The following is a 26,752-nucleotide window of genomic DNA, read 5'->3' as shown; positions in this document are numbered from 1 at the left end:
GAGCAGCAACATAGATGACGCATCAGAATCCATCGTTAGCAATAGATCATTAGTCATTTTTGCGAGGGCTGTCTCCGTGGAGTGATTTGCCCTGAAACCGGATTGAAAGGTTTCACATAGATTGTTAGACGCTAAGTGTTCATTTAACTGCCCCGCAACAATTTTTTCGAGGATTTTTGAAATAAAGGGAAGGTGAGACACCGGTCGGTAGTTTACCATGAGGTCAGGATCGAGGTTAGGTCTTTTAAGAAGAGGATGAATAACCACTTTTTTGAATGCTAGGGGAACAGTGCTCGAGGAAAGTGATAAGTTTATAATATTTAGCACTGATGGACCTAATAATACAAAGCGCTCCTTGATCAGTTTCCCAGGAAGAGGGTCAAGTAAACATGTTGTTTGTTTTATTCCATTTACACGTTGTAACAATTCCTCTAATGTTATTTCCTCAAAACGAGAGAAACTATTTTGGAGGGCAGTATCCGCCGTATATACCATCGTATCAGTGTTAATAGAACCCCGTTGTAGCTGGGACGCATTGTCTTTAATCTCCTTTCTAATGACTTCAATTTTCTTACTAAAGAATTGCATAAAGTCATCAGCTGAGTGGGTGGAGCTACTGGAGGGGGTCCCTTGTTGGGTTAGCGATGCTACTGTACTAAACAAAAATTTAGGATCGTTTTTATTACGGTGGATGAGATTTGACTAATATTTAGCTTTAGCTAAGGTAAGCATGTGTTTATAAGTTATTAAACCATCACTCCATGCTTGATGGTGCACCTCAAGTTTAGTCGTGCGCCATTTGCGTTCCAGCTTTCTACATAATAATTTCTGAGCTCTAGTTTCGCGCAGGGTGTCGTTAAAGTTGTTAGTGAGGTTATCAATAGAGCCCACATATTTTGGGAATGGTGCCATTACCGAGGGCAGTAGGTCAGCAAGAGTTTTCGTTGTGGCTGTATTAATGTTGCGGCTGCTATAGCAGTTATTATTATTATTAGTTTGACGAACATGCGTCTGAACCTCGAATTTTATAAGGTAATGATCGGACAATACTTTAGTATACGGGAGTATCGTAACTTTAGAAACGGTGATACCCCTGACAAGCACTAGGTCTATCGTATTACCGTTGCGATGCGTGGGTTCATGTATTAGTTGTGTGAGACCACAGCTATCAATTATAGTCTGGAGCGCTATGCACGGTGGGTCCGATGGGGTATTCATATGGATATTAAAGTCCCCCATTATGATTATATTATCGGTGTGTGTCACTAGATCAGCAACGAACTCTGAGAAGTCATTGATAAAGTCCGAATAGGGCCCTGGGGGGCGGTAGATAACAGCCATGTGTAGAGGGAGCGGTGTGACAGACTTCATAGTAAGCACCTCAAACGATTTATATTCATCATTTATGTTAGGACTAAGGTTAAAGTTTTCGTTGTATATTAGTGCGACCCCCCCACCCCTTTTAAGCGGACAGGCAATATGCGCATGTGTAAAGTTAGGAGGACATGCCTCATTTAGCGCAAAAAAGTCGTTTGGTTTAAGCCAGGTTTCGCTGAGACCGATGACGTTAAGATTGTTGTCTCTGATAATATCATTAACTAACAACGTTTTGGGAGACAATAATCTTATGTTTAAAAAACCTATATTATAGGTAGTGGGCTGTTTTAGGGAATTTTTTATCAAAATATCCGTAGTAGCAATATTAATAATGTTGTGTTTATTATGCCCAGTGCATTTAGTATAATTACGACCATATCTAGGAATTGATACGACGGGAATTTTCCGGTTGTTTGATTGTTGCTTTGATAAACTGCACGCATCATGGTTAGCCACCTCAGTAACGGGGATTTTCCGATTGTTTGTTTGTTGGTTTGATAATCTGCACGCATCATAGTTAGCCACCTCGGTAAAACACATGTCCAACTCTGAAACACTCAAAGCAGAAAAAACTTGTTCTAATTTAACAGACTCCTTACCCAGACCAGTAGTCTCGCATCTTCCATTTAAATGCGGCTGCAGAATGGAGGGAAGTGGTGTTCTGGTGGGATTAGCCTTCTGCTTTGTTTTTAGCCCCGCTCGACATCCGCGTTTCCGATCACACCGCTGGCGTCTGCTCCGTAGACGGCCCCCGCTGCTACTATACTCCCCTGCTTCACAGGCCGCTGGATGTAGCCGCCGACGTATTCCCATGCTAGTTAGCATGTTTAGCACGCACGCGTCTATCAGTCCAAAACGGCCCGATATGTCCATATCCAGAAGTGTCTGGCGGTCGTACGTGATCACGGAGTGACCACGATGTGAGCCAGCCATAAAGTCTGTGGAATTGTCCGGTATTTTTGCCAAATGTTTCATCTTTAGCAGGAGCTCCGCGAGGACGCAGCCCGTCCGGGCGCCGCCATCTTGGAATTTAAAACAAAAAACATATTGCCATTTTTACAATTTGATGGATACGTTGCTTTGAAATTCTAAGTTAAGGAAATATTTAAGTATTTATTTTAATTTGAACAAAAAAACTGCTTGTAAAGCGTGATAATATATTTGTAGCAATATTTTTTTCTTGCCGTACATAAATTAGTTTCAGTCCAAATGAAAAAGAAGGAAGACATTTAGTAAGACATGAGGGGAAAAGCGGTAGGAAATGGATGGATGATTAGGTACTTTATTAAAGCTAATTATTATGATCTCACTTGGCCATTTGTTGTTTATGATGATAAAAAATAAAAAAATTAAATACTGTAATATCTGTGATATTTGTCTTTGTCTACTGTGTCTTTAAGGGTTTTGGTGAATGCGTATGCACGAAGTGAGTTGGCGGGAAGTGTCAGTGTGTGTATGAGCGTGAGTTGTGGCTAACAGCAGCTCGTGTATGTGTGTGCATTATTTTGGAACTGCCTGCAAGTTACCGCTTGTTAATAAAGCGATTGAACGGCGCATCCTCGTCTGTGTGACTCCTTTTCCACCGCAGGCATTACATTGGTGTCAGAAGTGCTTCGGTTTCAACCCGCTGCCTGCGGAGAGGGGATGTTCGCCGACCTCAGCGCTCGAGTGAAGGTATAGAAAGGAACTGGAGAGTGTGCGATTGACATGCCGGACGCAGCTTGCGACGATCACGGACGCCATGAAGCCGGTGTTTCGCGCCACACGGACAACAGTCTCCCCATGACGTAGCAGCGTCATGACGCCGGAGCGCATGCGCCGCCGAATGTAAACAAACATGGTAGCACAATGAGTTTGTGTGTGAAGCATTGAGGACACTGAAGTTTTCAGGGAAAGGAAGCTGGGAAGCCTATAAAATTCAGTTTGAACTTGTGGCTAATAAAGCAGGCTGGACTGAGGAGGTGAGAGCAATACAGTTGGCTTTGTCACTGACAGAAGAAGCTGCGTCCTGTTTGGTCCTGCTGAACCCGGGAGAGAGACTTGATTACAGTGCGCTGGTTGCTGCGCTGCAGTGGCGTTTTGGAGAGTTTGACTTGAGAGAGTCATTGCGCTGTCAGTTTAAGCAACGTGACAGGCTAGCGGGTGAGTCGCTTCGGTGCCTTGCTCATGGGATCGAAAGGCTGGGTCGGCGTGCGTATATCATAATGCCGGACACGTGATCAATTCATCCAAGCTCTTAAACAGGATGAATTGCTATTGCGCGTCCAGCTCGCCCACCCTACTGCCCTGGCAGATGCGCTTGAACTCGCCATGGAGAGAGAGATGGCCACTGGGGCGGCACCTGAGACATCTTCCTTCCCAGTTTCAGCTGCATCTTTTACGCAGGGTGCGGAGCAAAGACCGGCGTGGGTGGACAAACTTGTACGTGCGCTGCAGACCCGCTCAAACCAGTATGAGGACAAGAAGGACAGACGAGCGTGCACTGCTGTCTGCTGGGGGTGTGAACAACTTGGCCACCTGCTGTGGCGCTGTCCAAATAGGAAGGACCAGCAGGGAAACGGTAGAGGCTCCGTGTAGCCCGGACGACACGGACCCCTTTAGCCAGTTACCCGGAGCACCAGCCCTCAAGTGATGAGACTGTTGTGACCTTGGGTTGGACAGAAGTGGGGGACCCATGTCATGTTTGCGTGGATACTGGATCCTCAGCCACGATTGTGAGACCGGACGTTGTTCCAGCTGGAACCGTTGTAGAACCAAATCTCACCAGATTAAAGACAGTGACTGGGGAAGTGGCCCAGGTGAAAGGCAAAGCAACGTTTATGTTCATAATCGGAGGCTTGTCAGCAACATTTTCCGCTTGGGTGGCGGATGTGAGCGACCCATGTATACTTGGTCGAGACTTTTTAAAAGCCAAAAGATGTGTTATAGACCTGGGGTCTGCTGTGCTCGTTTTGCCGAGTGGCCAGCGAGTAAAGCTGACCGCTCCTACTGAACGGACTGTGGCTGTATCCGTCAACACCGCAGTCGCCAGTCAGACAACCTGGGAAGAGGCTGTCAGGCCCTCCATAGGGAGAGAGGCGGCAATCAGGGAGCTCGCAGCCAAGAGGACATCATTCACCACGCAACAGCCATCCGTAATGGGGGCAGAGTCCGCTCGCCCTGAAGAATCAAACCCAAAGTGGGAGGAGACGTCATCCCGGCCATCCCCAACAGCAGGGCTAAACCAACAAAAGCAAAGGGAGGACTGGACAGTAGCGGTCCGCTCCATCTGGGAAAAGAACTGTGTCGGCCTCGAAAGGGAGCAGCGCGAGCGACTCTGGCACGTACTGTGGGACTTTAAGAACATTTTCGCCCTCAATAAAAATGAGGTGGGTCTCACCCATCTGGTCGAACACCACATCGACACTGGGGATGCGCGGCCAGTCAAGGTGCGCCCCCGTCGTCTCCCCATGATCAGGCAGGAGAAGGCTGATAGGTAGGTCCACGCCATGCTAGAGGCAGGGATCATAGAACCCTTTGACAGTCCGTGGGCGTCTGGCATGGTCATGGTTCCCAGGAAGAACAGCACAAGGCCGTGGTTCTGTGTGGACTACAGGCCACTAAATAAGGTAACAAAAAAAGATTGTTACCTACTCCCGCGAGTCGATGAGACGTCGGACCTGGTGTCAGGGTCCTCGTGGTTCTCGTCGCTCTACCTGCGCAGTGGATACTGTCAGGTCCCACTCACCCCTGAGTCACGACAGAAGACAGCGTTCTGCACCACCAGGGGCCAATGGCAATTCAAGGTCATGAGCTTTGGGCTCTGCAACGCACCAGGGACATTTGAGCGACAGATGGACACAGTGCTAGCTAACATCCCCAGGCAAGAGTGCTTGGTCTATTTGGACGATGTCCTCGTCCATGGACGGTCCTTTCAGTCAGCCCTGGATTCCTTGAGGCTGATGCTGGAAAGGATTGTGGCAGCTGGACTGAAACTACACCCAGAGAAGTGCCATTTCATGCGGCGTGAGGTGGAGTTTCTGGGCCACAAGGTGGACGGGAGGGGCATCAGCACGCTGGAGGAGAAGATCAGCGCTATAAGAGATTGGCCAATTCCGAAGGACCAGAAGCAGCTAAAAAGCTTTTTGGGACTTGCCTCATATTATCGGCGGTTTGTGAAGGGATTTTACTGCAGTGGAGCACCGTTGTTTAACCTTCTCCAGAACAATCAGATGTTCGTGTGGACGCCAGACTGTCAGGAGGCATTTTCTGGTCTCAAGAAGGCCCTAATGAATGCTCCTGTCCTCACCACTCCAGACCCAGCTATGCCTTTTGTGCTGGATACGGATGCCAGTAATGTTGGTATGGGCGCAGTGCTGTCGCAGGTGGGCCCAGAAGGTGAGCGGGTGGTGGCTTACTTCAGCCGCACCTTCAACAAGAGTGAGCGGCGGTACTGTGTGACCAGACGTGAACTGTTGGCTGTTGTGTTAGCTGTACGCCATTTCAAGTACTACTTGTGTGGCGTGTCCTTCACCATCAGAACAGACCATGCAGCACTACAATGGCTAATGTCGTTTCGAGAACCAGAGGGTCAGGTGGCACGATGGTTGGAGGAGATGCAGTCTTTTCACTTTAGTGTGTGTCATCGGGCTGGGGCGCAGCACGCCAATTCAGACGCTCTGTCTCGGCGGCCGTGTGCTATTGATGGCTGTAGCTACTGTGACCGGCGAGACGTCAGAGAGGAGGAGCTGCGTGGAGATGAGACCGCTGACGGGCCTTCATGCTGCACCTTGGAGATTGTGGACGCTGCAGAATGGGCGGCCAGGCAAGGGGGAAGACAGCGATCTCAAACCATTGCGGCAATGGGTCCAGACTGGCAGGAGACCACCCTGGAAAGCGTGTTGGGACTGTCAGTCGGCACCTAGGGCCTGTGGAGTAAATTTGCTTTGCTGCGCTGCACATCAGGGACAGCATACTGCAGCGTACATGGAAGGAGCCGGCCCCCGGGGAGGAGAGCTGGCAGGTAGTGGTGCCTAAGACTCTGAGGGACGCAGTGCTGAAGGCGTGTCATGGGGGCATGGGCTCAGGGCACTTTGGCAGCTCAAAAACGCTCCGTCAGTTGCGCCAAGGGTTCTACTGGGGTCAGCACCGGCGGGACGTGGAGGACTTCAGCAGTAGGGGGTTGGAGCACCCATGGAGAGGGTAGCTGTGGACATTATGGGCCCTTTTCCTGTAACAGACAAAGGAAACAAGTATGTGCTTTGCGCGATGGATTACTTTACCAAGTGACCGGAGGCGTACGCGCTGCCGGACCAAGAAGCAGAGACCGTGGCTGATGCCTTACTGGAGGACATGTTCAGTCGCTTCGGAACTGCAGGTATCCTCCACAGCGACCAGGGCAGGAATTTTGAATCCAGAGTTTTTGATGCCCTGTGTGAAAGACTGGACATGCAAAAGACACGAACGACTCCTTTGCATGCGCAAAGTGATGGACTAGTGGAGCGGTTTAACCGCACCATGCAGCAGCAGCTGACCATCCTCACCGCCAACATCAGCATGACTGGGACCATCATATTCCACTAGTGCTGATAGCATACCGCTGCGCGGTTCAAAGTTCCACAAGCTGCACCCCTGCCCTGCTGATGTTGGGTCGGGAGATCCGGACACCTGCTGAGTTGGCGTTTGGGAGACCACCAGGCAGCACGAGGATCAACCGGGACTTGAATACGCTCGGAAGTTGCAAGATCGGATGGAAGCAGCACATTCCTTAGCGCGAGACCAGTTGGAGAAGGCTGGTTTAAGGCAAAAGAGACTTTAGGCCTGGCGAGCTGGTCTGGGTGTAAACGCCCAAAAGAAAAAAAGGACGTTGCCCCAAGTTGGGCAGTCATTGGAATGGTCCGTGTAGGGTGCTAGAGAGGGTGGGAGAAGTAGTCGAGTTGCAGTGTCCCCTAAGGGCCGAAAGGTTGTTAAATGATAAATGGGTTGTACTTGTATAGCGCTTTTCTACCTTCAAGGTACTCAAAGCGCTTTGACACTACTTCCACATTTACCCATTCACACACACATTCACACACTGATGGAGGGAGCTGCCATGCAAGGCGCCAACCAGCACCCATCAGGAGCAAGGGTGAAGTGTCTTGCTCAGGACACAACGGACGTGACGAGGTTGGTACTAGGTGGGATTTGAACCAGGGCCCCTCGGGTTGCGCACGGCCACTCTTCCACTGCGCCACGCCGTGTTCTGCATAGAGACCGTTTGGCACCCTACCGGGGTAGAGAAGTTCCCCAGTTTGAGGCGGCACCTTCCTCGCCAGATGGCACTGGACAGTTAGCGGATCAAGGTTCCCCATATTCCACTATTGTTGTCCCCGTTCAGCCGCTAGCGCCACGTGTTGATGGACCTGAGTTAGAACAGGGCAGGCCACAGAGACCGAGGCGTAGACCACCATGGTTCAGGGATTTTCTAGTTGACCCCTCGGGGCGAGGGTATTCATAAAGGGGAAGGCAGTGTAATATCTATGATATTTGTCTTTGTGTACTGTGTCTTTAAGGGTTTTGGTGAACGCGCATGCGCGAGTGAGTCGGCGGGAAGTGTCAGTGTGTGTGAGCGTGAGTTGTGGCTAACAGCAGCTCGTGTATGTGTGTCACAGATGCGCAGTTTGCGGTCAGTATGCCCTTCAATCTTGTACGTGTGTTTGTGTAAGCTGCATACAGCATGTTGCTGGACTGGCAAACGGTTCGTATATGTCTTTGAAGGTGTCAAATACAATGGCTTCAAAGCACGCACTTATTCCCATCATCTGAATGGTCACCATCGGATATTCGCGAGAACGTTAGCGGCTCCCATTGCCTTCTTTACCTTGTGACACGGGTCAAACTAGCTCTTTTAATGGTAAAGTTCGCCGACTCCGGATATATAACAACGGGCGGGTGGCGGGCGGTTGCGGTTCTGATAAAATGTTGGTTAGGGTGGATGGTGGGTGGATGACGACTTTAGTGATGCGGTTGTGGATGATATAATTGCCTATCCTCGCATCTCTAATGCGTGTGCATTATTTTGGAACTGCCAGCAAGTTACCGCTTGTTAATAAAGCGATTGAACGGCGCATCCTCGTCTGTGTGACTTCTTCTCCACCGCGGGCATTACAATTAGTGTTGTGTCGTCCGCGAACGATTTGTTCGAACGAACACATTTTTTGAGTAAACGTACTGAACCGAGTCACATCATGAACTGATTCCTTCCTTTCTCAGTTCAGTTGAGCTCCGCCGCGACCACGCCGGTATGAGTGAAACTGGCGCGAATCACGTTCGCGAACGTACTGACACAGAGAACTGACTGTGTCGCGACGTGAATCATGTGAATCACGTTCGCGAACGTACTGACACAGAGAACTGACTGTGTCGCGACGTGAATCCCGTGAATCACGTGAATCACCTTTATGAACGTATTGACACAGAGAACTGACTGTGTCGCGGAGGATGACGTCACATTGAGGATCTCGTTCAGTCACTGTGTGCGTCGTTCATTGGGTGCTGAAGGCTTGTGTCGTTCGCCAACAGACACACAGCGAGATCTGCCGCTGAGGAAGCTGTTACTGACTGACTCATGATTCGCCGACCTGCACACATTTTTTATTCTATTTTTCATATCGTGTTTATTATATACCGCTTTTAGAGTGATCATAATTGTTTAAAAAAAAAAAAAAAACACATTGGATGTAACATAAAAGGAAGTGATTTTTATTACATTTTTTATACATGTATACATGTTAGAAACATAACATGTTAAAATAATAAAATGTAATGTGAAAAAAGAAAACTTGTAACACATTTAAGAATCGTTTTTTCTATCTTGTCAAATCCACTATGAATTGTTAAAACAAATATAATGTAATAATGTAGAAAATAATTGCAATTCAAACACATTCAAGAATATATTTCAATTTTGTCGTCGAGTCAAATGTTAGAATGTAAAAATAATAATACCATTTGTAAATTTGTATGTAATTTTTATCACTTTAGAAAACTTTTTTTATTTATTTTGTTTTCTGATCCATTTTAAAATGTCATGGACACCTGATGGAAGAAGGAAAAAAAAGAAAATAATATTTGTAGCAAATTTAAAAATAAATTCTTATTATCTTGTCAGATTCACACACACCGAGATCTGCCGCTGGGGAAGCTGTTACTGACTGACTCATGATTCGCCGACCTGCACACAGAACTGCTGCTGCAGAAGTGATTCGGTGAACGAATCTTTTGAACGAATCAATTTAAGGAACTGATTTTAGTGATTCAGTACAGTCAAAAGAACTGACGATCCCATCACTAATTACAATACATTAATGAAATACCGCTGTCGTCCACTTGAGGGCGTGTTTGTGCGGCTCAGCTTTTTTATTGTGAACCACGTGATTTATTGTCACGTGTTTGTCGGTGTCTAAAGTGGGCGTGGTATGAAATACTGCATTTGCATGCAGTCGACGGGGGTCACGTGACCGAGTGGGGGCGGGACTGAGCGCACAGCTGGGGGTCGGCGCAGGCTGGCTGGCGAACACTCCCCACTCACGCAGCACCCAAATGCGCCAAAACATGCTTTAGCCACGACACGACGATTGATCACGCGAGTGGCTTCCACTGATTGACTGATTGATTGATTGACTGACTGCTGCCGCTGCTCCCACGGTCCTCCTGCTCCAGCCGGCCGTGCAGCTGAGCGCCGTCCGTGCATGAAAGACTCCCACGCGGCTCCCACGACCAGAGCGGACGGAAGAGCGGCGCGCACCATGGCGCTCACCATCTGCACCAGGTTCACGGACGAGTACCAGCTGTTCGAGGAGCTGGGCAAGTAAGTCGCCATCGAGTCCGCATCCTTCCGCCGAGTGTCTGCCTGTGTGTGTGTGTGTGTGTGTGTGTGTGTGTGTGTGTGTGTGTGTGTGTGTGTGTGTGTGTGTGTGTGTGTGTGTGTGTGTGTGTGTGTGTGTGTGTGTGTGTGTGTGTGTGTGTGTGTGTGTGTGTGTGACGCCACGGACCGCCGCCAGTTTTTCAGGATTGCTCGCGCGCCCCTGCCCCCGTAAGCGTGCTTGTGGCCCTGTCACTCTCAGGGCGCGCTGATGGGGACGGAGAGTTGTGCGTGGGTGGTGCGTGTTGCCATGTGTGATGCAGGCCACTGCTGCATTGCTCTTAATCCCGCCTGTTTGTTCCACACAACAACAACAACAACCTCCACGTGACGTCACTCCCTCCATCCACTGCATGTGCATGTTGTCATTACTGTACTTATACTACATGTACTACCACTTATACATGTACTACTGCTTATACATGTACTACTACTCATACATATACTACATGTACTACTACTTATACATATACTACATGTACTACTACTTATACATATACTACATGTACTACTACTTATACATATACTACATGTACTACTACTTACACATGTACTACTACATATACATGTATTACTACTTATACATATACTACATGTACTACTACTTATACATGTAGTACTACATATACATGTACTACTACTTATACTTCATCCACCCTCGCAAACTGAGTACCAGATATTGTCAAATGTCACCCCTCCCACCTGCAGTGTATATATATATATATATATATATATATATATATATATATATATATATATATATATATATATATATATATATATATAGCTGTGATGAGGTGGCGACTTGTCCAGGGTGTATTCCGCCTTCCACTCGATTGTAGCTGAGATAGGCACCAGCGCCCACCGCGACCCCAAAGGGAATAAGCTGTAGGAAATGGATGGATGGATGGATGGATATATATATATATATATATATATATATATATATATATATATATATATATATATATATATATATATATATATATATATACATATACACACACATACTGCATATAATGTATATGTGTGTGTGTGTGTGTTGGTATAGATAAGTGTATATGTGTGTGAAAAAAAAAAAAAAAAAAAAAATATATATATATATATATATATATACTGTATATATAGATATATATACAAACCCCGTTTCCATTTGAGTTGGGAAATTGTGTTAGATGTAAATATAAACGGAATACAATGATTTGCAAATCATTTTTAACCCATAGTCAGTTGAATATGCTACAAAGACAACATATTTCATGTTCAAACTGATAAACTTTTTTTTTTTAGATGCAAATAATCATTAACTTTAGAATTGCCAGCAACACGTGACAAAGAAATTGGGAAAGGTGGCAATAAATACTGATAAAGTTAAGGAATGCTCATCAAACACTTATTTGGAACATCCCACAGGTGTGCGGGCTAATTGGGAACAAGTGGGTGCCGTGAAAAAAATGCTCAGTCTTTCACAAGAAAGGATGGGGAGAGGTACACCCCTTTGTCCACAACTGCGTGAGCAAATAGTCAAACAGTTGAAGAACAACGTTTCTCAAAGGGCAATTGCAAGAAATCTGGGGATTTCAACATCTACGTCCATAATATCATCAAAAGGTTCAGAGAATCTGGAGAAATAACTCCACATAAGCGGCATGGCCGGAAACCAACATTGAATGACCGTGACCGCCGATTCCTTAGACGGCACTGTATCAAACACCAACATCAATCTCTAAAGGATATCACCACATGGGCTCAGGAACACTTCAGAAAACCACTGTCACTAAATACAGTTTGTCGCTACATCTGTAAGTGCAAGTTAAAGCTCTACTACGCAAAGCGAAAGCAATTTATCAACAACATCCAGAAACGCCTCCGTTTTCTCTGGGCCCGAAATCATCTAAGATGGACTGATGCAAAGTGGAAAAGTGTTCTGTGGTCTGACTAGGGCTGGGTATTGCCAAGGAACTCACGATACGATACGCATCACGATACGATACGATATTGCGATATTAAAAGTTTTGCGATACATGCGATATATTGCAATATTCTACATAGTTAACTGAAAAATGTAAAATGCATTATGCATCTTAAAATTACTTGGAGATCTTTGAGCAGGTGGGCATGGACCGGTGCAACTGCTGATAGTGTTGGAGTTTTCTCCTCTTCCATAGCAACAGTTGCAGTCTTCATTGGTTTCATAACTGTCACGATTTCTTCAGCAGCTGTGATGTCTGTTTCAGTGAGGGTACACACGTCCTTCTCACACTTTCTTACTTCACCTGACAGCAGGGCAGCAGCGATGGCCAGCTGTTGCTCAAGAAAGCGCTGGAGCATGTCGTGTGCACTGTTCCACCTGGTCACAGTGTCAGTCATCAGTTTGTGTTTGTCCAGGTTGAGAAGTTTTTGCTTTTCCTTTAAGACATGGCTCGCTGTGGTGCTGCGTCTAAAAAAGCTGATGATGCGCCTCACTTTTCCCAACAAGCGGGCGACTGCTGGTAACTTAAGTGCGCGCTGGGAAGCCAAATTGAGGATGTGAGCGAAGCATCCAAAATGCAGCATGCCCGCTAACCCTGCTGCGAGGGTCATGTTCGTCGTATTGTCCGTGACCACAGCTGGGTCCTTATCTAGTAAGCCCCATTCCTCCACTGCGCTTCTCAGTAGAGCAGCGATGTTGCTGCCAGTATGGCTCTCGTACATCGCCCTCGTCTGCAACACGTGTGTCACCAGGTAGCGGCACAGCAACACCTGGCGGAGCGGAGGTCGCACTGCATTTACAGTCCGTCTGAAAAACATGATTTTAGATTTTTATGTTTATCGATATTCAAACTTTGAGTATCGATATTGAATCGGAAGAGAACGTATCGCGATGTATTGCTATATCGATATTTTTGCCCACCCCTAGGTCTGACGAGTCCAAATGTCAAATTGTTTTTGGAAATATTCCACATCGTGTCATCCAAACCAAAGGAGAAGCGAACCATCCAGACTGTTATCGACTCAAAGTTGAAAAGCCAGCATCTGTGATGGAATGGGGATGCATTAGTGCCCAAGGCATGGGTAACTTACACATCTGTGAAGGAACCATTAATGCTGAAAGGTACATACAGGTTTTGGAACAACATATGCTGCCATCTAAGCGCCATCTTTTTCATGGATGCCTCTGCTTATTTCAGCAAGACAATGCCAAGCCACATTCAGCACGTGTTACAACAGCAAGGCTTGGTAGTAAAAGAGTGCAGGTACTTTCCTGGCCCGCCTGCAGTCCAGACCTGTCTCCCATCAAAAATGTGTGGCGCATTATGAAGCGTAAAATATGACATCGGAGACCCTGGACTGTTGAACGACTGAAGCTCTACATAAAACAAAAATGGCAAAGAATTCCACTTTCAAAGCTTCAACAATTAGTTTCCTTAGTTCTCAAACATTTATTGAGTGTTGTTAAAAGAAAAGGTGATGTAACACAGTGGTGAACATGCCCTTTCCCAACTACTTTGGCACGTGTTGCAGCCATGAAATTCTAAGTTAATTATTTTTTGCAAAAAAAAAAAAAAAGTTTATGAGTTTGAACATCAAATATCTTGTCTTTGTAGTGCATTCTACTGAATATGGGTTGAAAATGATTTGCAAATCATTGTATTCTGTTTATATTTACATCAAACACAATTTCCCGACTCATGGAAACGGGGTTTGTATATATATATACACACACACATGTATGTATGTCTGTGTTAGTGTATTATTGTGTATATAAGTGTGTGTTTGTGTATTCATGTGTGTATTAATGTGTGTGTGTGTGTGTGTGTGTGTGTGTATATAGATATTATAAATATATATATTTTTAAATTTCTATATGTATTTTTTATATTTTATATTAGGGCTGGGCAACGATTACACATTTTAATCGAAGTTAATCGCACTATTTCTCTGATTAATCGCGATTAACTGCATTGTATACGCAAAGCCCAATAATGAATTCAAAAGTAGTGTGTAGTGCACCTTTATTGGAATATTCCCCCACATGAACAAAAGCGCCAAAACATTTGTTGTGCAAATCAGTTCTTGTTAAACAGTAGCAGTTAAATAGCATATTTTGTGAAAATCAACTCAAAAAATGTAAATACAAACATTTAAGCTTATTGCCACTGCCAGAGTATTTAAGTTATCCTGTTTGTTATGGAAAATAAATATAATCTACATACAAATCTCTGAGCCACAATCATAACATCTGAACAGGCAATTTCTGAGGTAACAGCAGAAACATTTTTTTTATCAGGGATCTTATGTTTAAAAAACCTATATTATAGGTAGTGGGCTGTTTTAGGGAATTTTTGATCAAATTATCCGTAGTAGCAATATTAATAATGTTGTGTTTATTCTGCATAATGCACTTAAAATAATTATGACCATATCTAGGAATTGATATGATGGGAATTTTCCGATTGTTTGCTTGGTGCTTTGATAAACTGAACGCATCATATACATGGTACTATATTGTGATGTTATGAGCCAGGGGGAAAAAAGAACTACCCTACCCAGCATGCAACAGGAGGGACGAGCATGCGCGGTAGCCCGGTATAGGTTGTGTCGCCATGACGGCATCTTGTATGTTGTGATATGCACGCTCTGAAAGCAAACGTTAAGAACTCAGCCAACACTCCTCGTCTGCATTATTCATAAAAAGACAGACAACACATATACTCCGCTGCTTCACAGGCCGCTGGATGTAGCCGGCAAAGTATTCCCATGCTAGCTAGCCGGTTTAGCAAGCACGCGTCATTCAGTCCAAAACGGCCCGATCTATCCACATCCAGAATTGTCTGGCGGTCGTAAGTGATCCCGGAGTGACCACGCTGTAAGCCAGCCATGAAATTTGCAGAATTGTCCGGTATTTTTGCCAAATGTTGCATCTTTACCAAGAGCCCCTCGACGCCGGGCGACGCCATCTTGTTAAGAAAAGGCGTTAACAAAATAAAAGCATGTAAACAACATACGCAAATGTGCGATAAATTAATTGTCGGCTTTAATAGATTGATGAGTTAACTCATAATTAACGCATTAATTTGCCCACCCCTAATTTATATATATATCTGTCTATCTCTCTCTCGATATATATATATATATATATATATATATATATATATATATATATATAAATATATATATATATATATATATATATATAAATATATATATATATATGCAAGCCCTGCAATGAGGTGGCGACTTGTCTAGGGTGTACCCCGTCTACCACCCGAATACAGCTGAGATAGGCTCCAGCGACCCCAAATGGGACAAGCGGTACAAAATGGATGGATATATACATGGATATAATAATAATAATATTAATAATGGATTAGATTTATACCAAACTTTTCTATTATTAGATACTCAAAGGGCTCACAGAGATGTGGGAACCCACCCTTGCTCCTGATGGGTGCTGGTTGGCACCTTGCATGGCAGCTCCCTCCATCAGTGTGTGAATGTGTGTGTGAATGGGTAAATGTGGAAGTAGTGTCAAAGCGCTTTAAGTACCTTGAAGGTAGAAAAGCGCTATACAAGTACAACCCATTTATCATTTATCATTCATTCACACCTGGTGGTGGTAAGCTATATCTGTAGCCATAACTGCCCTGGGGTAGACTGACGGAAGTGTGGCTGCCAGTTTGCGCCTATGGCCCCTCCGACCACCACCTATCATTCATCATTCATTTACCAGTGTGAGCGGCACCGGGGGCAGGGGTGAAGTATCCTGCCCAAGGACACAACGGCCGCGATTTGGATTTCAATAGGCGGGGAGCGAACTTGCAACCCTCAGGTTACTGGCACGGCCGCTCTACCCACTAGGCCATGCCGTGTACATACATGTGTACATATATGTATTTTCATATATGTACATATGAGCTATTGTATCCTCCTACGGTGTGTAGTGAAGCATGTTTAGCTATTCCTCGCCCTGCAGTGATAATGAATCTTGTAAGAAATGTACTTTATTTGTCGCCATGGTGATGAGGACCAGTGACTTTGAAGTAGCTACAACACTGCAGACTGCCATGTCTTAAAGCACCTCTTCCTGAGGGCCTTTCAGTATCATAACTTCACCTTTACCATTCCATTCTCCCATTTCTGTCTACACACCATGTCTGCTTTTAAGTACTCCGTCCTTTTTCGCTGCCGAACATGCTCGACTGCTCGTAAAATCAGCAATGTCACGGCGTGAGGACGGCGCGCCCTCATGCTAGTTAAAAAAAGAAAAGAAAAAAAGAACAGGTATTTTCTAGAGGGCGTATTGTACCGATTATGATTCATTAGTTTAGCGGTACTTTACTTATGTGAAGTGATAATATTGCAATAATATTTATGCAAAAGTGCAATATATTTATTTGTACACTAATCTATTTATTTATATCTGCACCCTATTGCTCTTTTGTCCTGCACTACCACGAGCTAATGCAAAGAAATGTCGTTCTTATCTGTACTGCAAAGTTCAGATTTGAATGACAAAAAGTGGCTGGGGAGAGGGAAGTCTGGGCTTCCCTGCTTAGGCTGCTGCCCCCGCGACCCGACCTCGGACAAGCAGAAGAAGATGGATGGATGGATGGATGGAAAAAGGAAGTCTAAGTCTATAATTATGTGTCCGATATTTATCAGGCTTCGACGATGGAGTACGTTATTTTCCTATTAGTGCTTTTGAAGCACATTCCTGAATAATTCATCTGCAGGAAGGTTCGGAGCGAGACATCCTCCTCATCTCAGTCTCGACATCCACACACCATGGTGGAAGGTTAGAGGGAGTCAGAGCTACGGATGAGGGGAAAGATTGGAGTGGAAGTGGGAAATGTGCGCAGACATGGACATAAAATGTGTGTGTGTAAGTGTATAAAGTGTGTGTGTGCGTGTGCGTGTGTGTGTGTGTGTGTGTGTGTGTGTTCTGGCAATACTTACTTAATGGGGACATGGCTCTGTTTACACACATTTAGGGGACCTCTGACGGTATGGGGACACATAAAGATGTCCCTTAAAGGGAAACCTATAGGGGGCATATTTAACATCTAATTTGAACTTTTTTTTAAAAATGGTCCTCGGTAGTCACATACAAATTTGTGTGAATTATGCAAAATTATTAAAATTTGGTCCCCATGAACCATATTAACTCTTTTTCCCCAGGGTCCCCGGTAAGTATGAACAGCACATTACTTCATCAATCTAGAGATTTAAAGACGTGTATGAGCTAACTGGGAAGTGGACATTTTACCTCATTTTTTTATGCCTCCACAACCTGTAGAAAGGGTGGTCCCCACAAGTCATGATCACGCGTACGGCGCACTTGCTGCGCGGAGTTGACACTTCGTGGATGCACAACGACCAGTCAGGCAGGATTGAAGGTAGGAATTTGATTTTTAATATAATAAAACAAAAGAACACTGACACAAAAAGGGAAAAATAAAGCGCGTGCCTACGCACGGGAAGCTAAAGCTAAACTTAGCAGGATACAGAAAGTCCAAAAGGTGACGTGCCGAACGCACGCGAAGCTAAGACGGAGCTTAGCACAACAAAAGCAGGGATAAGCAGAGAATACATACGTGTCGTGTTGCATAAAGCAAACAATGAGCCGAGGCCGAACTAAGGAATAACGCAGGCTTATATACTCAAATAATAATTGCCATCAGGTGTGCGACAAAGGAATAGCAGCAGGGACAAAATAAGAAACCATGGCAACGAGCTACATCAGGAAGTGCACAAACACAGGAATCGGCCAGGAATAAAACTAAACATGATCAAAACATATAAACGGCAAAACAATAAACGATCCGCTGTGCGGATCGTGACATCCCCATTCCAAATGATAACCTGTGTGTGTGTGTGTGTGTGTGTGTGTGTGTGTGTGTGTGTTCTGGCAATGGTGACTTAATGGGGACATCCCTCTGTTTACACAGTCACCTTTAGGGGACCTCTGACGATATGGGGACAAAAAAACAGGTCCCCTAAAGGGAAACCTTTTTATATGACAGTCAGATCCATTTTGAAACATGTTTAACATCTAATTTGAACGTTTTTTTTTTTTTTTTAAATTGTCCTCAGTAGTCACGTACAAATTGTGTGAATTATGCTAAATTATTTCAATTTGGTCCCCATGAACCATATTAACTCTTTTTCCCCAGGGTCCCCAGTAAGTATGATCAGCACATTACTTCATCAATCCAGAGATTTAAAGACGTGTATGAGCTAACTGGGCAGTGGCCCTTTTACACCATTTTTTATGCTTCAAAACCTGTAGAAAGGATGGTCCCCACAAGTCATGATCAAAAACTTGGTCCCCATTCCAAATGATAACCAGTGTGTGTGTGTGTGTGTGTGAAGAGCTGAGGCAGGCAGTCCTGTCCAAGGCTGCATTTAGAGATGCAGCGCCCTCAAATATAGCTGACCTACTTTTTGTTGAGGTTTTCCACGCAAGCTGGCCACAACAATTCTGCTATTAACCACCTTTGTCCGCTTTCAAAATGCTATCACATCAAATTAGTCCCACTTCTCAAAAGAAAAAGAAAAAAAACATCCAGACCGTTGGGCGCACCGGATTATAAGGCGCACTGCCTATGAGCGGGTCTATTCAGGTCTATTTTCATACACAAGGCGTGCCAGAGTATGAGGCGTATTAAAGGACTCATCCATCTTCTTATGCTTATCCGAAGTCGGTTCGCGGGGGCAGCAACCTAAGCAGGAAGCCCAGACTTTCCTCTCCCCAGCCACTTCGTCCAGCTCTTCCCATGGGATCCCGAGGCGTTCCCAGGCCAGCCTGGAGACATAGTCTTCCCAACGTGTCCTAGGTCTTCCCCGTGGCCTCCTACCGGTCGGATGCGCCCTAAACACCTCCCTAGGGATCCTGACCAGATGCCCGAACCACCTCATCTGGCTCCTCTACATGTGGAGGAGCAGCGGCTTTACTTTGAGCTCCTCCCGGATGGCAGAGCCTCTCACCCTATCTCTAAGGGAGAGCCCCTCCACCCGGCGGGGGAAACTCATTTGGGCCGTTGTACCCGTGATCTTATCCTTTCGGTCATAACCCAAAGCTCATGACCATAGGTGAGGGTGGGAACGTATATCGACCGGTAAATTGAGAGCTTTGCCTCCCGGCTGAGCTCCTTCTTCACCACGACGGATTGATACAGCGTCCGCATTACTGAAGATGCCGCACCGATCCGCCTCTCGATCTCACGATCCACTCTTCCCTCACTCGTGAACAAGACTCCGAGCTACTTGAACTCCTCTACTTGGGGAAGGGTCGCCACCCCAAGTCGGAGATGGCACTCCACCCTTTTCCGGGCAAGAACCATGGATTCGGACATGGAGGTGTTGATTCTCATCCCAGTCGCTTCACACTCGGCTAAGAACCGATCCAGTGAGAGCTGAAGATCCTGGCCGGATGAAGCCATCAGGACAACATCATTTGCAAAAAAAAGAGACCTAATCTTGCAGCCACCAAACCGGATCCCCTCAACGCCTACAAATTCTGTCCATAAAAGTTATGAACAAAATGGGTGACTGTGGAGAGGGGCGTGTCCTACGCGTCCCCTGCGGGCGGGGCTTGTGCAGGAGCCGGTCACGAAGTAGCAATCAAGTGAGCAGATACCTCAGCTGGGACGAGTTATCTAATCACCTGTTCCCTTTATCGGGAGCGTTAGAGACCATGACAGGGGCTGGCAAACAAGAGTGGAACTGCCAGACGGGAGAGGAGGCCAGAAAGACGATATATGCACATGAACTGAAAAGTTTAAGAGACTTTGGAACATTTGAATGCTGTGAGCAACATTAAAACAATTGTAACTACTGCGACCAGGTGTGGTGTTTCCGTGATGCAAGAGGGGACTTGTTACAGTGGCACCCAACGCGGAAGAACCCGCGAGAACATGTCGGCACCAACTCCCCTGGAGGCACTTGGACAAGTGCTGGCCCAGGTGTCAACGGCAAGCCAGCAACAGACTCAAGTTCTGAAGACCCTGATGGACAGAGCACAGACAACAGTGGGTCGACCATAAAGGGCATGGTGGAAGGAAAAGATCCCCAGACATTCCTGGATGTCTTCGAGGTGACAGCGGCAGCAAATGGATGGCCGGAGGAAGAATGGTGCGCGAAGCTGCTGCCGCTCCTGGTGGGGGAGGTACAGCAGGCGGGGTTGAGTCTCCCGGTAGCCACCCGCCCACAGTATGCCAACCTCCGGTACGCCATCCTGGACCGAGTCGGCAGCAACCCCGAAGACCACCGCGGAAGATTTAGGGCGATGAAGCTGGAGCCAAACGGCCGGCCTTTCGTGTTTGCGTACCAGCTGAGGGACGCAGCGACCCGGTGGCTCCAGCCCAACGGGCAGGACCAAAAAATGCTGGAGGCCATCATACTGGAGCAGTTCCTGGACGCCATCCCGACTAGGACGTCAGCGTGGGTGAGGTACCACAGCCCTCCGGACGTCAAGGCCGCAGAGAGGATAGCGGAGGAACACCTGGCGGTTCACCGGGAGGCAACACCAAGGATGGCCGCGGGACTTACCTCAGTGCCCCGCCGTCGACTCGCCCCGCGATGGGGGGGTGGAAAGGACCAAGTCCCCCGGGCATGATGAACAGGTTTCCCCTACGGGCACACAGAGAAATACACATACACACAATCACCCACACACACCACAAAGGGGGGGACACAGGGGTATAACCACAATGTTGCTTACATGTTCCAGGGTACCAGCGCTGCAGAGAGGGGGCTTCCCTCGCAGAGAGCACTTCAACTGCCAGGGCCGGTGTGTTGGAGGTGCGGACAGCCCGGTCACGTGCGCCGGGAGTGCTCCATGATGGAGGTGGGGCAGGTGTTGCGGGTTGTCGGACCTCCAGCACCCGCCCCCGATCTGGGAGAGACGTACTATGTCCCGGTAAGGGTAAAAGAGAGTACACACCGGGCGATGGTGGATTCGGGCTGTAATCAGTCCCTGATTCACCAAAACCTGGTTCGGCCCGGGGTTTTGAGGCAGGCAACACAACTGAAAATTAGGTGTATTCATGGGGACGTGCACGAATACCCTATTGTACCAGTGGAAATTGTATATGGCAAACAAAAGCATAGAGTTCAAGTTGCCGTAAGCGCGCAACTCACGCACCCTGTAATTTTAGGCACGAATTGGCCGGGGTTTAATAATTTATTGGCACAACGTGTGGGGGTGCGTTCATGGACAGTAGGAGAGGGTAGTATCCGCACTGTTCTTAGCGGCGACACGCGGATTCATCCGGGAGTGCCGAGCGGGAACCGGGGGGGACTTCGCAGGAGGCCCCCCGGCTCCTCGATGGCCACCTACGGAGGACTTTCCCCTCGAGCAGTCCCGTGATGAAACCTTGCGCGAGGACTGGGACCAGGTCGACTTTATTGACGGTCAGCTGGTGTGCCAGCTTGAATTCCCCCATTTTTCAGGGATTAGGGATAGGCTTTACCAAATGGGCCGTGACACGCAAACCGGGAAGGAATGCACCCAATTGTTGGTGCCAAAACGCCACCGGGAAATGATTTTTAAGGCAGTGCACGTAAACCCGATGGCTGGACATTTGGGGTATGACAAAAAACTTAATCGGGTCATGGTCCGATTCTATTGGCCAGGCTTTTGGGCGGATGTGCGCCGGTAGTGTGCCGCTTGCCCGGACTGCCAGCTGGTGAACCCAGCGGCCACCCCACGGGCACCGTTACGCCCATTGCCGCTCATAGAGGTTCCATTCGAGAGAATTGGCATGGACCTCATCGGACCATTTCACCTGAGTACACTGGGGTATATCGCTTTGTTTTACTCCTGGTGGATTACACAACGCGTTATACCGAGGCAGTGCCGTTGCGCTCTATCTCCGCCAAATGTGTTGCGCAAGCACCGTTTCACGTCATCTCCCGAGTTGAAATCCCAAAAGCGAATTTGACTGACCAGGGCACGTCCTTTATGTCGCGCACAATAAAAGAACTGTACGGATTATTGAGGATAAAAGCAATCCGCACAAGCGTTTATCATCCACAAACGGATGGGCTGGTGGAGCGGTTGAATAAAACGCTGAAAACAATGATCCGTAAGTTTATGCACGAGGACAAACAGAATCGGGATAAATGGTTGGATCCCCTCATGTTTGCGATGCGGGAGGTACCCCAGGCCTCGCTTTGTTTTGCACCGTTCGAATTGTTGTACGGCCGGAGGCCTCGCGGAGTCTTAGATGTCATCAAAGAAAGCTGGGAGGAGGGTCTAAGCTCCAGCAAAAATTAAATACAGTACGTCCTTGACAGGCGAGCAAAACTCCACCAGGTGGGGCACTTGTCACGCGAGAATTTGCTCCGTGCCCAAGAGCGTCAGCGGCGCACGTACAACCGTGGAAACCAACTGTGTAAATTCACACTGGGAGAAAAAGTGCTAGTATTGCTTCCAACTTCAAGCTCTAAATTACTTGCAAAGTGGCAAGGACCCTTTGAGGTCACACGGCAAGTGAGTGATGTGGATTATGAAGTACGGCGCTCGGACCGACGGGGGGACACGCAGTTATACCATATTAATCTACTGAAGGCATAGAGACAGGAGGAGCTTGTTTCCATGGCGACGGTGGTAAAGGAGGAAGAGGAGTTGGGGCCAGAGGTCCCGCACTCTGGACCAACCCCTCCGCTTTCCTGTGATGACCAGCTCACATTGGCCTAGCGAGTGGAGGTAGCTGAGTTACAGCGGCGCTTTGCTGACGTGTTCTCATCGCGGCCCGGCCGCACGAATCTCATCCGACACCACATTGAGACTAGCCCGGGGGTTATGGTGCGGTCTCGACCATATAGGCTCTCCGAACACAAGCCCAAAGTTGTGCGAGAGGAATTAAAAAAAATGCTTGAAATGGGGGTGATAGAAGAATCTCACAGCGCATGGTGTAGTCCCATTGTTTTGGTGGGGAAGAAGGATGGAACCGTGCGATTCTGTCGGCCGCAGGTGGACAAAACAGCGGCGATCGCAGCCTGTCGACCACCCAAGACAAAAAAAGAGGTGAGGCAGTTCTTGGGTCTGGCGGGGTACTATCGGCGGTTCATTCCGCGGTTTTTTATTGGACTGGCCCATTGACTGACCTCACCCGAAAGGGTGCTCCAGAACTGGTCCAGTGGACGGAGCAGTGCCAGCGGGGATTTGAGAAGGTAAAAAAAGCACTCTGTGAGGGGCCGGTGCTGCACATGCCTATCTTTAAAATCCCTTTCTGTCTACAGTCGGACCCGTCGAGTCGGGGGCTGGTGGCGGTACTGTCCCAGCAGGTAGAGGGGATCGACCGCCTCGTATTGTATCTCAGCCGGAAGTTATCGGACCGGGAGGCGAGGTACAGCACGGTAGAGGGGGAGTGCCTCGCCATCCGGTGGGCGGTCGGGGCCCTCCACTACTACCTGTTGGGGCGCGCCTTCAGCCGCTCCAGTGGCTCCACCGCATGAGGGATACCAACGCGAGGATCACCCGGTGGTACCTTGCACTATAGCCTTACAACTTCCGGGTGGTCCACAGGCCGGGTGCTCAGATGGCCGTGGCCAACTTTCTCTCTCGGCCCTCTACGGAGGGGGGGGGTGAAGTGGGCGTGGCCGGACGGCCGGACGACTGCCCGGCCTGAATCGGGCGGTAGAGGCATGTGGAAAGGGGCGTGTCCTACGCGTCCCCTGCGGGCGGGGCATGTGCAGGAGCCGGTCACGAAGCAGCAATCAGGTGAGCAAATACCTCAGCTGGGACGAGTTATCTAATCACCTGTTCCCTTTATCAGGAGCGTTGGAGACCATGACAGGGGCTGGCAAACAAGAGTGGAACTGCCAGACTGGAGAGGAGGCCAGAAAGACGATATATACACATGAGCTGAAAAGTTAAAGAGACTTTGGAACATTTGAATGCTGTGAGCAACATTAAAACAATTGTAACCATTGCGACCAGGTGTGGTGTTTCCGTGACGCAAGAGATGATCCGGGTCGGAGACTTGTTACAGTGACAAAGGGCAGCCGTGTCCGACTTACTGCCGGCAATGCGGACCAAGCTCTGATGCTGATCATACAGGGAGCGGACCGGAGGAGAAGTCATATTATTATTTTTGTTTTCTAAATTTAAAATACTTCCTTGTGGTATACATAACATGTAATGGTGGTTCTTTGCTAAAAATTTTGCATAGATGATGTTTCACACATCATCTTCAAGCCGCTTTCTGACAGTCACTTCAGGATGCGCCGTTTTGCGGGCGCTCTTATTTACGTTCCCCCACTTGGACAGCATCATATTTGTTGTCGCGGTGTAGCGTGCAAGGACGTGAGTGAAAGAAGTGTCAAAAGATGGCGTTAACTGTTTTAATGACAATCAGACTTCACTTCAATCAACTCATCCGTCCTTACTAGTGCAACAACAATGCCGGAAATGTGAAAAAACGTCCGACCGAAAACTATCTAATAACTAAAGTGGCTATTAAACAAGACAGGAAGCAAGGAATTAAACAGAGACCTGGCTCAAATGAGGAGAAATGTCTAGATTGTACTCTTTGTACAGTTCCACCACGCTCTGATGAAAGATCGTATGCCTCCTCTTTTATTTGGACTTTCCCTGATTACATGGCAACAGCAGTTTAAGGGAGGGGGGGTCGTAAACAGCCATCGCCTTCGTTACAAAACAGTTCAAAGGAAAGGTCGCAAAACAGTTCAAAGAAGAGGTGCCTGGAACTTGGGCAGGTCCTGCTTTCTCTCTGCTTTATCTTTCTCGGGTCAAGACAATATCTTTGTGTGGATTACAATACATCAAAGAAACCCACATCCTCATGTTGCTCCTCATCCTACACAGTGGAGTTTTACAAGCCTTTTGCTTGGTAGAATCAAAGACAGCTTTTGTCCTCTCGCCGAGCAAGCTGAACTCAATGTAACACAAAGTTTTGTGATAACTTAGATACAATTATTCTGACATAAGATTCCTTAGGTGAATAACGTAAACTCACCAGGCCGGTTTGTTTTAGCACTTTCATGGCGAGTTTACTGACAGATATTAGTAAGAATTTTACACTACTTTATATTATAAATGGCAACAGCGGAGGATGAATGTCCCATAACAAGAAGATAGAGAAAAAGGAGGAGCTTATTGATCGCGGTACAACATTGGAAAAATTCTCAGATGGTGAAAAACTCCTGAAAATGACTGTCTTAGAATGACAAAAGGTATAGACATGTGTGTCCAAGTTAAAGGAAACGGCAGATTATCTCCTTCTAATCGATTTGTTACAATCTTTGCAAGCTGGGTAACATTTGCAGCCAACATTACATATAGATAATGTGTCAGGAGACATGCAAATATAGGTTAAACAAACAGACGACATAAGTAAAGGAAACTACATAAGTAAAGGAAACCAAATAAGCTCAAATATACAGTACCTAGAAACGAGACATAAATGTTAGAATAGTTGTATATAAGTTATCACAAAACTTTGTGTTACATTGATTTCAGTTCGCCCTGCGAGAGGACAAAAGCTGTCTTTGATCATACCAAGAAGAAGGCTTGTAAAACTCTGCTGTGTAGAATGAGAAGCAACATGACGGTGTTCTGTTTCTTTGATGTATTGTAATCCGCAGAAAGATTTTGTCTTGACCCGAGAGTTACAAAGCGGAGAAAAAACAGGACCTGACTCCCCTCTAGGCACCTTTTCTTTGGACTGTTTTACGAGATTTTCTTTGAAATCTTTGTAATCAAAGGTGATGGCTGTTTACGACCCCCCGCCTACCTTAGTAACAGCTGTTGCCATGTAATCAGGGAATGTCCAAATAAAAGGGGAGGCGTACAATCTTTAGTCAGAGCGTGGTGACTGATTGATTGATTGATTGATTGATTGATTGATTGATTGATTGATTGATTGATTGATTGATTGATTGATTGATTGAAACTTTTATTAGTAGATTGCACAGTAAAGTTCATATTCCGTACAATTGACCACTAAATGATTCCACCCAAATAAGATTTTCAACTTGTTTAAGTCGGGGTCCACGTAAATCAATTCATGGTGACACAGTACAAGGGTACAGGTGTATGCGTTTCTCCTCAATTGAGCCAAATTTATTTCTGTCTCTGTTTAATTCCTTTCTTCTTGTCGTGTTGAATAGATGTCATCAGTGTTTAAACCTGACAATAATGATGCAATATTTACATACAGCATAGCCTACATAATACGTTAGCATGGATTGTGACAAGTTAGCACTCCACACAAGTCAATAACATCAAAAACACTCACCTTTGTGCATTCACGCACAGCATAAAACGTTTGGTGGACAAAATCAGCCAACGAAGGAGTGGCATCAAACACATCTTTCTGTGGCAGCGTCGGAGAAAGTTGTACATGTAAACAAACTGCGGTTAGTTCAAGGACTGCCGAAGTTAGTAGGACAAAACGGCGCTGGTCATCAGTGAAGCATGTTTGATACAAACGGTGGGATTTTTAACATTTAGGAAGGTTTGTGTGCTACACAAACCATGTT

General features: G+C 46.7%; 2 protein-coding genes across 9 annotated transcripts in view; both read left to right on the top strand.

Moving 5' to 3' along the window:
• Positions 1-9,847: 9,847 nt before the first annotated feature.
• camk2d2 (calcium/calmodulin-dependent protein kinase (CaM kinase) II delta 2) overlaps positions 9,848-26,752 on the top strand; it is a 127,281-nt gene continuing 110,376 nt past the window's right edge. For 6 of the 8 annotated variants that reach the window (XM_061906652.1, XM_061906613.1, XM_061906660.1 and 3 more), the window contains exon 1: positions 9,848-10,204. In XM_061906652.1, coding sequence (XP_061762636.1) covers positions 10,086-10,204 — 119 coding nt within the window. In that variant the 5' untranslated portion in view covers positions 9,848-10,085. The remainder of the gene's footprint in view (positions 10,205-26,752) is intronic. The other 2 variants (XM_061906670.1, XM_061906632.1) reach the window with 1 other exon arrangement.
• On the top strand, positions 17,647-24,448 carry LOC133556593 (zinc finger and SCAN domain-containing protein 25-like). The gene is made up of 2 exons (XM_061906684.1): positions 17,647-21,161; positions 24,025-24,448. Exon 1 carries the CDS (start codon positions 20,292-20,294, stop codon positions 20,856-20,858), a length of 567 nt encoding a protein of 188 aa, XP_061762668.1. The 5' UTR covers positions 17,647-20,291; the 3' UTR covers positions 20,859-21,161; positions 24,025-24,448.

This window comes from Nerophis ophidion, linkage group LG01 (assembly GCF_033978795.1).
Source record: "Nerophis ophidion isolate RoL-2023_Sa linkage group LG01, RoL_Noph_v1.0, whole genome shotgun sequence".
Lineage (NCBI taxonomy): Eukaryota > Metazoa > Chordata > Actinopteri > Syngnathiformes > Syngnathidae > Nerophis > Nerophis ophidion.
This window is presented reverse-complemented; position numbering and strand designations above follow the sequence as displayed.

Bases quoted from the DNA above. Each gene is read 5' to 3' on its own strand.
- LOC133556593 (XM_061906684.1), top strand. From the start codon at position 20,292: ATGGTGGAAGGAAAAGATCCCCAGACATTCCTGGATGTCTTCGAGGTG.